The sequence below is a fragment of the Mesoplodon mirus genome, assembly GCF_964341445.2.
Source record: "Mesoplodon mirus genome assembly, chromosome: 5".
NCBI lineage: Eukaryota > Metazoa > Chordata > Mammalia > Artiodactyla > Ziphiidae > Mesoplodon > Mesoplodon mirus.
Window position 1 is genome coordinate 30,294,178 of NC_138980.1, and position 14,027 is coordinate 30,308,204.

The 14,027-nt window shown below is 44.9% G+C and overlaps 1 protein-coding gene across 1 annotated transcript in view; it reads left to right on the forward strand.

The window, feature by feature from the left end:
• The window catches only part of COL23A1 (collagen type XXIII alpha 1 chain), a 358,005-nt gene that overhangs the window by 18,155 nt on the left and 325,823 nt on the right, over positions 1–14,027 (forward strand). Inside the window, exon 2 of the mRNA XM_082622686.1 lies at positions 8,976–9,042. Within this exon, the coding sequence (XP_082478812.1) occupies positions 8,976–9,042 (67 nt within the window). The remainder of the gene's footprint in view (positions 1–8,975; positions 9,043–14,027) is intronic.

A 14,027-nucleotide genomic window follows, 5' to 3' on the forward strand; every position in this document is an offset into this window, starting at 1 on the left:
TATGTGTGTGAGGGTGAGCCAGTGCGAGGGCTGGGAGAGCGCAAGGGTGTGCATGCTTGTGGGTGTGTATGCGTGTGAGAGCAAGTATGCACACGTGAGCATGCTGCCTGTATGTGAGTGTGTATATACATGTGAGTGCACATACGTGTCTAAGTGTGTATATGAATATAAGTGTGTGCGTGTGTGGGGGTGTGTATGAGCGTCTGCATGCACGTATACACACTTATGTGCACACAGGAGCTGGGAAGGAAGCTGGAAGGGTGAAACCAGCCTGACCTCTTTCCTCCCCACAGAAGTTGTCCCACCTTGAAGACGCCCTGACTGGGCCTGGCACAGCTCATGCTGTTGCTCCAGAGCTGGGAGACCTGGGTTTGAGCCTGGAGCTGCCTCTAAACTGGCCACCATGTCCTGGGATAAATCAGTTGGCTTTCCAAGCCTCAACTTCCTCCTCTGGAAAAAGGGGGATGGTGTCTGCTTCACTGCTTTTCTGTGAGGATGGAACAGTCAGGCCCCTTCCCAGGACTGCCCCGGATAGTGAGGGGCCGGGAGTTCCCTCCTTAACCACTCCCCACTTGGCTAATCCTAGCTTCGGGGCTGCCAGGACTGCTAACATCAGTGCCAGGTCCTTCCTGGGGACAGTTCCTCCTCCTCCTTCCAGCTCCTGTGATGAAGCTCACACCTTAGGCGTGGCCTTGAATGAGTTGAGCTGGAAGAAGCACCATAGGATAACTCAGCCCAGCTGGTCCTGATTCTGCTGATGATCTCTTCCTGGGCTTTTGTTCAGTTAGCGCTGCCTCTCTGAGTCCAAGCCGTAGGCAGGTATGGCCACTGCGCATTCTTCTCACCCATCTCCCTAAATATTCTCAGCGGTGTCTCCCTCTCCTCACCCCGTCAACCCTCAGAGCCTCTCATCACCTGTGGGCCGGTAAGGTGAAAACTTCTCAGTCTGCCTGGCATCAAGGCCCCAGGTCCATTCAGCCTTCTCTCACTTCAGTTCACTTGGGGGTGGTGGGGAATCTGAAGGAGGCATGGGGCTGGGGTCGGGGTGTCTGAGGGACCCCATCTGTGTCAGTGTGCTGGTGCTGCCCGAACAAAGTACCACAGTCAGGGTGGCTTAAACAACAGATGTTTCTTTTCTCGTAATTCTAAAGGCTAGAAGTCCAAAATCTAGGTGTCAGCAGGTTGGTTCCTCCTGAGGCCTCTCTCCTCGGCTTGCAGATGGCCATCTTCTCCCGGTGTCCTCACATGGTCTTCCTTCTGTGTGTATCTGCGTCTGAATCTCCTCTTTTTAAGAGGACACCAGGGGCTTCCCTGGTGGCGCACTGGTTGAGAGTCCACCTGCCGATGCAGGGGACGTGGGTTCGTGCCCCGGTCAGGGAAGATCCCACATGCTGCGGAGCGGCTGGGCCCGTGAGCCATGGCCACTGGGCCTGCGCGTCTGGAGCCTGTGCTCCGCAATGGGAGAAGCCACAACAGTGAGAGGCCCGCGTACCGCAAAAAAAAAGAAAAGAAAAAAAAGAGGACACCAGTCATATTGGATTAGGGCCCACCCTAATGACCTCACTTTAACTTAATTACCTCTTTAAAAACCGTATCCCAAATACAGCCACATTCTGAAGGATCAGGGGTTAGGACTACAACACATGAATTTTGGCAGGGGACACGATTCAGCCCATACCACCATCTAATCAGACTTGACACGTCAGGGAAACTCCAGACATTCACTGTGGGCAGGATGAAGAGGGCAGGGGTCAGCAGGAACAGGTGGAGCCCAGTGTGGGGATTCAAGCAGGCCTGACATGGCAGCTGGGCTGTGGCATGGAGGAGGCTTGGAGGCCACACATGGGAGCAGCCTGAGGGCTCTCCTCAACATGTCAGAAGCCATGCTGGAGGGAATTCCCTGGCAGTCCAGTGGTTAGGCCTCTACACTCTCACTGCTGATGAAGCCATGGACACTCCCGTCACCTCCAGTTTTCAGGATGATTTTCACACTCTCATATTGTGTGTCAGTTGGAGGTGGTTAGAATTCTGATCAAGAATGGATCTATTATATGAGAAAATATTTGCAAATCATATATCTGATGAGGATGTAGTATCCAGATATGTAAAGAACTCTTAGAGCTCATCAACAAATAGACAAACAATCCAATTTAACAATAGACAAGGGGCTTGAACAGACATTTCTTCAAACAAGATATACAGATGGTCAACAAGTACATGAAAAGGTGCTCAGCATCATTCGTCATTAGGGAAATGCAAGTCAAACCCATAATGAGATACAGCTTCACATCCATTAGGATCTGTTGGTGAGGATGGAGAGAAATTGGAACCCTCATCCACTGCTGGTGGGGATGTCAAATGGTTCAGCCACTGTGGAAAATTTTGGTGGGTCTTCAAAATGTTCCATATGGAATTATCATATGACCCAACAATTCCACTCCTAGGTATATACCCAAAAGAATTGAAAACAGGTATTAAAACAATGCATGCACGTCCACTTATGTTCATAGCAGCACTATTCACAATAGCCAGAAGGTGGAAACAGCCCACATGTTCATCAAGGAATATATGGATAAACAAATTGTGGTATGTACATACAATGTAGTACTATTAAGCTGTAAAAAAGAATGAGATACTGATACATGATACAAAGTGAATGAATCTCAAAAACATTTTGCTAAGTGAAAGAAACCAGACACCAAAGGTCACATACTGTGTGATTCTATTTATATGAAATATCCAAAATAGGTTAATCCATAGAGACAGAAAGCAGACTGGTGGCTGGGCGGAGGGAGGAAAGGGAAGCTATTGCTTGATGGGTACAGGATTTTCTTTTGGAGTAAAGGTAATGTGTTGGAACTAGATAGAGGGAACTACATAAAAGGGGTGGTTGCCCAACATTATGAATCCCCTAAAGGCCACTGAATTGTTCACTTTAAAATGGTTAATTTTATGCTATGTGAGTTTGACCTTAATTTTTTAAAAAAGAATAATCTGTTATACAAAAGAATAAAGTTATATCTTAATCAGTGGTAAATGACTTTGTAATTCTGCTATCCATTTTTTAATGTGAACTACAGACTTTATTTAGATCTTCTCACCAGTTTTTCTTCTAATGTCCTTTTCCTATTCCAGGATCCCGCCCAGGAGACCACATTGTATTTAGTGGTCATGTCTCCTCCTCAGTCTTTCCTTGTGTTTTATGACTGACAATTTTAAGACATATTGGTCAGGTATTGTGTAGAATGTTGCTGAATTTGGGCTAGTCTGATGTTTCTCATGATTAGACTGGGTTACTAGTGTTTGGGAAGAATACCACTCAGGTGGATTGACACTATCATGACATCATGTCAGTGGTCTATGATGTCAACATGACCTATCACTGGTGACATTAACCTTGATCACTTGATTAAAGTGGTATCTGCTAGATTTCTCCATTATAAAGTTACTGTTTTCCTTTCTCTCCTCTACATTTTGGAAGTAGGTCACTAAGTCCAGGCCATACTCAAGGAGAGGGGAATTTAGCCCCACCTCCTGGAGAGGGAAGTATCTACATATATTACTTGGAATTCTTCTGTAAGGAAGATTTGTCTCTTTTCCCTATTTATTTATTTATTTATTTATTTATTTATCTAATCATTGATATCAGTAGGTACTCATGGATATTTAATTTATTCTTTGGATTATAATTCAATACTACATCATTTATTTTGTTGCCTAATTTGCTCCAGCTTTGACCATTCTGAATTCTTTTGCTTTGGTTTTGTTTCTTTGATGTACCGCCCCCCTTTTTTAAAGCACTTCCTTATTTTCTGGCACTACAAGATACTCTAGGCTTATCTTGTATTTTTCCTGCCCTGGCTCTAGAATCAGTCATTTCTCCAAGGAGTCATGGTTCTTTTTATTGGAGAATGATATTTAGAAACCAAGATCTAGGTGCTGAATGTGCTTGTTGCTACGAGGGTGTCACTGGCTGTAGGTCTTCTCTGCAGGCAGCTAGGGTTATTATTCACTCTCTATTCACATAACTGTAATTATTTCTGTATGCATCTGTCTGTGTACATAACATAAACATGACCTCATAGTAATGTCTCTGACTAATCCAGCTTCCCCCTTTGCTTATTTATAACTTCTTTCTTGGACAGTGAGAAACCAGGCTCTCATTACCCATAGTTTATTTACTCACTTGTTCAACCCCAATATATATGTATAGTAGTTTCAAAATTGCTACCCTGTACCCCTGTGTGAAACAACTATACCTACCAGAGTACAGCATTTATGGACAGTTCCTTTGGTCTTCAGCCTTACAGTTCTCAGTTGAAACAGTATTTTGCAAAGTGACTTAGGTCAGTTACATGTTTTTCCCCACTACCTTCAGTGAGGTTATGTCATGTAATCTTAATATAGTTATATTCATTTGTTTCAGCCTGCATTCCACCCTGGGATTTTCCAGCATCCTGGTTATTTTTTAAAATTTGTATCCATTAAAGTTTCCTCATTGTGATGTATGGTCCAATAGTTTTTGACAAATGCTTGGGGTATATCCATCACCCCAGTACCATGCAGAACAGTTCCATCACCTCACAGCTCCTCCATGAGTCTCCTTGTGTTTCATTCCTCCTACTCCCTCAACCTTTGGCAACCACTGACCTAATTTCAGTCCCTATAGTTTTGTATGGCCTGAATTTTTTTATAGCAACTCTTTTTATTAGACATTAAAATTGCTGGTAAGCAGAGGTTCTCTTACTTTGTGTTTGAAGTTAGTTGATACCAGGATTCAAGTCCAGTCCTGACACTTACATTGCCCTGAGTCTCAATTTTCTCATCTGTAAATGAGTATAAAAACAATATTCCTAGCCTCATGGGGGTTCTTGGGAGGACTCAAGAAGATAACAGTTGTTGGCACAGTGCCTGGCACATAGTAAGTAATCAATAAACTTGATGATAATAATACTTTATATTTGCTATCCTCATCATCACCATGGTGGGATATGAAAAAAGAATATTAAAGAGGCCAGGAAATGCTGCCGTCTTGTGTTGCTGGTGGCCATAAGAATGTACACATGGGCCCTTCCCTACAGAGGATGGAAAGAAGGCAGAGAGGATGTGACTGCAGCAGGGCAGGATTGATCCTCCGCAAGTCCTCCTCTGGTGTTTGTGGTGCCTGTGTGTAGTATCCGGGTTGATCCTGGAGTTAGTTACGGCTTCCTGAGGAGACAGAATCATCTGTCTGTCATTCAAAAATTGCCCTAGGCAGGGAGATTTTAGGGCTTCATTTTGGCTTTTCTCCTCCCCAGGATTTTTTTTTTTTCACTGAGATAATATTACAACATGGAAAGAACTTTAAAGAAGTAAATCACTGTAATCCCTACACCCAAGTGGGTTGATGTTTTGGTAGTTGCTGCCATCCCACGCCTGCATTTTTACACATATGTAAACATTATTTATTGTGTCATAAACATTTTTCCTTGTTGCTACATAGTCTTCATAATGATTTTTGTTGAAGATATGACAGTTTCATGAAGGGGATTCACCATCCTTCACTAGAGTACTCCCACTGTTTTGCGGCACAACTTCATGAATATCATTTTTTTGCTCCTGATGATTTATTTCCTTGGGATATACTCCCTAGAGTAGGAATTTTCTGTGAAAGGATAGGAATGTCTTTGTGGCTTTATCTGTAGCATTTTGCAGAAATAAAATGTTACATCCTTTTTTATATATTAATCTATATTTCATCAAAATACAGCTGTTCAGGGATGTGATCAAATATCTGGTGAAGAGTTTGAGACTAATGCTTCAACAGATCATTGATAAATTTATCATCTGACCATGTAATGCTTTTCTGGAAAGCATGATTTTCTCTGATTAGATTTCTCTCAGCTCTTGTCCCCCCAACTCCAAGTTCTCCTTCTTACTACTTCTGGAGGCAACACTCCCAGAGTCTCCCGTCATTTCTCGGAAACTCCTTCTTTATTTCCTTTTGGAGTCAGGACTTGTTTGCATTTGTAAAACCAGGACCATATTGTTTGCAGATGCTAGGGGTGCTGCCAGATAATTGAATGTAGAAAGTTGAGGCTTTTGGATCATTTTTACAAACCAGGACACAGAAGAATATGTTCTTAGAATTAAAAAAAATAATAAAGAAATAAAGATCGCGGGACTGGGTTTCTAATACAGACATTTCACTTTGTGTTCCTAGTAGGGGCGTTCCAACTCCAGAGTTGGGGGTGGGGGTGGGGGGTGGGGGGGGAGGATAGAGGACTAAGATAAAGCTTTGCAGATTCACTATCTAATCCAGAAAAAACAAATGCATAAAAGGAGTTAGAATAAATAACGAAACAAAAACTCAATCAGTTATTTATGATCCCATCTACTAGCATTAACAATACGTTTTTTCCTTTCTTGAATAGTTTTCTGTTTAGTTTTTGTTTGAAGATAAGAGTAGCTTAAAAGTAATTGTATTTCCTATCAGTAATTGATAAAGCCCCCTTCCCCTTAGGGGAGCCGCCCAGATGTGAGAGTAATTGTTGAAAGCGAATTGTTTTTTAGCATTAAATGCTTTTGTTATTTTTTTTAAAAAAAAGAAATTAGCATAGCTTCTAGTCTTTCTAGAAATGATAAAAACAGCTGAGAGCTTCTCATACAAATTGACTGGCTTAAACTAGAAGGCTGGATTCTTTTTCCAAGTGAATTTTGAAATCTGTAATTGTACCTGCCAGTATAATGGGGGAAAGTGAGTTCCGAGGTCCTGCTCACACCTGCCTTGCAGGCACCTACTGCAGCATTCCAGTACAGTGAGGATGGGCAAGGCTTGGATGCTCCAGACTCCAGTGCACATGGCCTGGGGTTGGGTGGGGGTGGGGGTGCTATCTGCTGCTGCTGTGTCTCACCCGCCTGGTAGGAACCTGTGGCAGCTGTGGGGGACACCTATGGAGGCTCAGGGCCAGCACGGACTGCTTGCAGGGTGGCTCTGGTCCCGGTGGGCAGTTCTAGGGAAGATTGCCCCAGGCTTAAGCAGGAGTGAGTGGCAGGTGTGGGTCTGGACAGGAGCTGAGAGCCCAGGGCCAAGAGGCCTAGCCAGGTTCTGATTTCTGGGACAAACCGAGGCCTTGGGGGGGTTTAAGAGGTATGGGGGGGATAGAAAAGTTCTATTGTGGTACTGCTTTCACAAACACCTCCACCATAAGGTTCCAAATCGTACATCCTCCAGTTCTCTAAATCCTTGGCCTTAACTCCATCTCTTGTCAGTATCAGCCTCTGTGGCCCATCTGGAAATTGAGGGCAAGGCTGGCAGATTGGAGTGGAGGTGGAACTTGGAAGTACTTTGCAGGGGCCAGAGCCTCCCCTGGTTACATTTTTTATTTCAGGCTCCTGGTCCTGGGCTGTTCAGCCCATTCTTATTTATTTATTTATTTTCTTATTTATTTATTTATTCATTTATTTATTCATTCATGGCCATGCTGCACGGCTTCTGGGATCCTAGTTCCCTGCCCAGTGACTGAACCCAGGCCTTCGGCGTGGAGTCCGTTATAACCACTGGATCTCCAGGGAATTCCCTGTTCAGCCCCTTCTTATGTGAAAATTCCAGGCTTGGTGATCAAGGGCTCAAGACTGGGAGTGCCTTCTCACCTCCTCTAAAACAGTGATTCGAAAATTATATTTTTTTGTTTGTTGTGCTATTTTCCAGGTGTTTGTATTTGCATTTTTACTATGTTTTTTATTGAGAAAAATTACATTTTTAGCTTTGAACCTTAAGTAACCCTTTTAGTGGTAGTATGCATTTTTAACTCAAGTTAACACATTTGGGATTTGCTTTGTTTTGCTTTTCGGAAGTTTTTTTGTTTTTTGTTTTTGTTTTGTTTTTCCCTAGGGAAAGGTTAATACTTTGTATATTCTTGTCAGGACTCAAGTCTTGGCTAGTTTGGGGATTATGGGCCAATTGCTTCACTCCCCTAAACCCAGATTTGGGATTGCGGATTAATTTCTTTTTTTTTCCAAGTTTGTATCCCCTGTCTGTGAGGCAGGGACAATAATTCATGCCCCAGAGGTTACCCGAGTGTCACATAAGGTGATGATTATGCCAGGGCTGTACTGTGAGTTGTCATAATAGCAGAGCTGTGACTTTTGACTACATTTCTGTGGTAGTTCTTTTCCCTTTACCCAAATCTAACATAGGGCTGGGCATGTGTAGAGATTCTTGTTAAATTGTACTGATCTAAATTTTCTAGGCCAAGGATCCCCACTGGTAAGAAGAAAGGAAAATGTCATCAGGGTGGATTAGCCCTGGACCATTGGGTCTGAAGCCAGTGGGCTGGGAGGGGCTGCAGCCAAGGGGCCTCTGGGGCTTCCTGGGGTCGGATAGGGGTGGTCTCTGGGGCAGGGAAAGATGTTTAAGAGCAAGTTTTTTTTGTGTGTGTGTGGTATGCGGGCCTCTCACTGTTGTGGCCTCTCCCATTGCAGAGCACAGGCTCCGGATGCGCAGGCTCAGCAGCCATGGCTCACAGGCCTAGCTGCTCCCAGGCATGTGGGATCTTCCCGGACCGGGGCATGAACCCGTGTCCCCTGCATCAGCAGGCAGACTCTCAACCACTGCGCCACCAGGGAAGCCCAAGAGCAAGTTTTGATTGGCCCTACCTGGCCTCTCTCTGCTCTGCCCTCCTTTCTTCACGCCAGGGACTACCGGATCCCTTTGTCATTCCTGGATTTGTATTTGAAAATGTTGTTAACAAAGCTGAAACCTGTCATCTTCTATTCAGGGACTCCCAAGTAATTGCTTAATGTTTATTTCTGTTTCTCCTCCCATTCTAAAACTGCCTGTAGAATTTAATGACCTTTACAAAACTGTTCTTGAAAGCACCAACACCACCACTGTAGATCTTTCAAATATGTTGTTTTTTTGCTGTTTTTCCACTTCCACCCCTCTCCGCTCCAAAACTCATCCGTATTTTTCCCCCCTTTTCTTCCTGGTTCAGAAGATGGAGGGACCAGTCAAGCTCCGGACAGTTCGAGAAGCACCGACGGACTGTGTCTGTCCCCCAGGTAAGTGGATGTTCGATCGTTGCTGACTCCTGACTTCCATAGGCCTGGTCTTCTCTCTCCTGGCTACCCGAAACTGCCAAGGCCATGGTCAAGAGAATCACCATGGGTTTCAGGCTGTCTGTGGTACCTTGTGGACTGTCCTGGAGCCTTTCTTCCTACATCATCTTCCCTGGTAGGTGTGTTGTTAATGATTCTGGCAAAATTAACTGACTTGGTTTGATGAGGCTGATGGTATTGGTGGAGGACCTAAGAAACTCTTTGGGATGACTTACAATAAATTCTTAGATGCTAGGAAAGTAGCAGCCATCCCCTTTTAAAGATGGAGAAACAGACATGAACCATCCAAACAGTGTTAACATTGTGACCCTAGCTCTGTTTCGAACGTGAGGGGTGGTGGGTAGAGGAATAATCCGGCAAATATAGTTTTTTTTTGGTTTTCATTTCTTTGGTGGAGGTAGAGGAAAGGAGCAGGAAACATGGTCTGATTTGTTCAAATAATCATGTGTCTTGGGTTCTGATGGTGTAGACCGGGACAGCTGTGACTAGAATTGAGGATTTGTTGGTTCCTAACCCATGTGGCTCAAATCCTGGTTCATATTGGTCTTCCAGTTGTCCTCATTGGAGCTTTGCACATATTATGACTGAGAATTTAGGGGTGTAGTCTCAGCCCCAGTGTTTTCAGGGTTAGAATTATCCTCTCATAGAACAGTATGTAATACCAGTGAATGAGTGGAAAATTGTAACAATTCCCAGATGACCCACCATGCCGGACGAGGTGAGAGAACATGGGAGCTGAACCCAGGGGTCCTGTTCCTTGCTGTCATGCCTTCCATTAGCCAAGTTGTCTGGCATTTCTGAAACCACTTCACCTGGTCCAGAAACCAAGCTTACTGATGGTTAACATCTCCAGATTGGGAGATGCCCTGAGATTTGTGCAAAGATGGACCCATGGTGTGAAAATTCAGTCTCTGGGGACCCAGTGGAAGAGGATTTTACAGTCGAGCTTGAGTTAGCCTTTCATAGGAACTCTGAGGTTTTAATAGGAGGGAAAAGGACATGATAAGTAATGACATCATGAGCAGATCAGGAAGTCAGAAATTGCAATTCAATGGGAGAAAAAAATTCAGTTCCACCAATGAAGTTTTGGCTGATCTGAAAAATGTATAAAACAATTCTTCTTGCTTCTCCCCTGTTCTTTCTTTCTCAGTATTGAATGGTTGTAAATTCATATGAGTTATGTAGATGAGGGTTTTTAAAACTGGGAGTCACTGGGAATTCCCTGGCAGTCCAGTGGTTAGGACTCTACACTCTCACTGCCAAGGCCCTGGGTTCAATCCCTGGTTGGGGAACTAAGATCCCACAACCCGAGCGGTGCGACCAAACAAACAAACAAACCTGGGAGTCACAACACATATATGAGACATGAAATCAGTTATGTGGGTTGCAGCCAGCATTCTGAAATTTTGAACAACAGAGACTAGAATAAAAAATATTGGAGTGAAGTTTTTGTGTCAGCCATTTATATTTGTAAATGGCAGTGTGAAATGGGTTCCTTGCTATGGGCTGCTGACTGAAAGTTTGAAAACCACCAATACAGATGATAGATGGAGAGGGAGGAGGTGGCAGTGAAGGGACATGGAGCTCCTGAATAAACCCAGACCAGGTCCAAATCTTGGTCAGGCACTTACTGTTTGTGTTAATAAATGATACCAATACTGGAGTGGGCTCTGTAGGCTTTTTGATGTCGTGGAGGAAACACAAAGCCCAGGACCTGGAGATAGTCTTGTGTCTGTCTTCCCTCGAGGTCTCTTGACCCACCAGGAGAGGTGTCAAGAAGGCCTCCGGGATGACCATGGAAGCCAAAATCCTGGTCAGAACCCTCAGGTCCACTGAGAGGAGGGAAGGTGACCTGCCGTCCTCTCTGGGGGTGCCCATCAGTCAGTGCTGTGCTGTCGTTGTCCGAGGGGCTTGTGGCTGTGATCAGGCTGTCCTGGCAGGTATGGTCAGCGTGGCCCAGGAGGTGTAGCACCGCAACCTCTGCCAGGCCCCAGTGCACACCCATGTCCACATCTTCTCTTTCTCTCCTGTCACCTTGAGCTAGAGAACTCACTTGAGCACTTTAGACTAGAGCCCTTTATCAGTGCAAAACCCCATAGGCTGGCACATTCTCCTCTGCCATAAAAAGCACAGAGGGCTTTTTCTCCAACACCAGAAGCCTTAACTCATTCCCTTTCTCCCTGGCTCTGATCTGCCCTGCAGACTTTTGGAGTCTGGACATGCAGACCACCCTCTTTTGAGATACCCCATCTCATCTGAGATACCCGCAGATCCCCCTAGCCCAGTTCCTTCCCACGGCCCAGAGGACAGTGTAATCTTTTGTCAGATCCTAGGATGCAACAAGACAGATAAGCGAGGCCAAAGAAGGGGGCGGCTCTTCTGTGTGTGTTACCCATTGTGAAGTGGGTGCGGGGAGCTCTGAGGCTGAAGGGAGGGGCAGGCTTCGGGCTGGAAGGTCAAGATTCTTCTCTTGCTGGAGTCAGTGGTGGGAGGACTGGCAGAGCTGTGCTCTGAACTAGCCCTGTGACCTCAGGCAAGTGAGAGGCCCTTGAACCTTGAACTCCTTGTCTATAAAATGGTATAGTGAGTTGAATTGTGTCCCCCACCCCCCAAAAGATATGTCCCAGTCCTAACCCCTGGTATTTGTAAATGTGGCCTTATGTGGAAATAGGGTCTTTGCAGACATAATTAATTTAAGGATCTTGAGATGAGATCATCCAGGGTTTAGGGTAGGCCCTAAATCCAATGATGAGTGTCCTTATAAGAGTCAGAGGTAAGAGATTTGAGACACAGAAACACCCAGAGGAGAAGGCCATGGGAAGAAAGAGGCAGAGGCCAGAGTGATGCATCTACAAATCTAAGAACACCCAGGATTGCTGGCAGCCACCGAAGCTGGAGAGGGGCGTGGAAGGGATTCTCCTTAAGAGCTTTCAGAAGGAACGAGCCCTGCCAACATCTTGGTTTTGGACTTCTGGCCTCCAGAATTGTGAGACAATAGGTTTCTGTCATGTTAAGTCACCTAGTTTGTGGTCATTTGTTGTGGCAGCCTTAGGAAACTAAAATAAATGGGACCATTAATCACCCTAATTATAAGGTTGCTGAGATAATCAAAATGTGGGGGACATAGGAACTTCCTACACCACCAGGTCTGAATCAGGTGTCTGGGCCTGCCACCTGGGAGCCCCCTCATGCTGCTCTTCCTCATACACCTGCCTCAAAAGAGACTTCTCTTCCTTCAGCGGAGAACTCAGGGCTGTAGATTCATGTGGCTTACCCATGTCCCTGGGGATTCCAACGTCTTCTTTTCTTATTACTTATGTACTTATTGTTTTAAAATGTGTTTAAAGTTTTACAATGTTTATTTTTGAATAGGAACTAATATGTGATGAAAGATTCAAGTACTACAAAAGATTATATGTGAAAACTAATTCCCCTCCCTCCTCTTCCCCGGTTCTCCTGCTTCTCTATCCAGGGGCCCTTTACCCTTTTGCTGATGTCCTTCTGAGCAGTCCTTTCCAATAGAAGTTTCTGTGATTATGGAAATATTCTATCTCTCCGCTAATCAAGCAGCCACTACTAGCCATGTGGGGCTACCAAGCCCCTGAAGCATGGCTAGTGCAACTGACAAACTGAATTTAAAATTTTTGTTTAATTTAGAATAGATATACAGCAAGGCCCTAATGTGTAGCACAGGGAACTATATTCAATATCCTGTGATAGACCATAATGGAAAAGAATATAAAAAAAGAGTGTATGCTGTATAACTGAGTCACTTTGCTCTACAACAGAGATTGGCACAACTTAGTAAATCAACTATACTTCAATAAAAAAAATTTTGTTAATCTTAATTTAAATTGCCACATGTGGCTGGTGGCTATGGTGTAGGACAGTTTTTTGAGGTTTTTGCGGTCATTTAGTTACATTTCAGTGAGACGCTCCCCTCCTGGTTTTACACAAATGGTATATGTTGTTGTCCCAGTGTTGCTTTCTCGGTTTGCAGTTTCCCTCTGAGATGGTCTGAATCATTCCATGTATCAGAGAGCAGGTGTTACCTTGTTTTGGGTTAAAAGACAAAATCCTGTTGGGCTGTCCTGTGAGGTACCTGGTCAGTCCCCACCCCAGGGACGTTTGAATTGTTTCCCATCCTGTGTTCTTACAGACTGCCCTTCAGGGAACTGTTGGAGGGAAGGAGAACTGTTATCTTGCCCCGTTCCCTGCCTTCCTCATGCTCTGTACTGAAGCCCATCATGAGCCAGGTACTGCTGCAGGGCTTTGGGTCACTGGACTGAAAGGATAGGAGCCCTCAGTCTGTTTGGGGCGCCACCACCAGAACAGCAATTCTGGAATGTTGCAGGGGGTGGCCCCGAAGTCTGCTCTGTGGGAGACTCGGGCACGACCCAGTCCCCACTGTGCTGTGAACATGTGAGCATCCCAAGGGACGGGTCGGGGCCAGCACCCTGGAGCCTGAGAGGTTTGGATTTGACTCTGCTGCTTAAACAGCTGCCGAGTGGGCACATCCTGCACATCCTGGAGATATGGGCCATTCTGGTGTAAAAGCTCCTTATGTTAACTAACTCTTTTAATTACGTTAATAAAATAAACAAATGAAAAGGAAACATATTAGCTTACACAACTGGAATAGAGAGGTCAGAGGTACAGCCAGTTTCAGGTATGTCTGGGCTCAGGGGTCTCTGTCTGCCTCTCAGCTCTTCCCTGAGTCATTTTCAGACACTGTCTCCTTGGGGTGGGAAAGTGGCCACCAACAGCCCCAGCAGTATATCAGACCTTCCCAGCAACCCCAGCAGATAGAGAACTCCCCTTTCTCAAAGGTGTCAGCATTAGGGAATGGGGAGTGTTATGGGCTGAATTGTATCCCCCTCCAAATTCATATGTTGAAGTCTTAACCCCCACCTAGTACCTCAGAATGT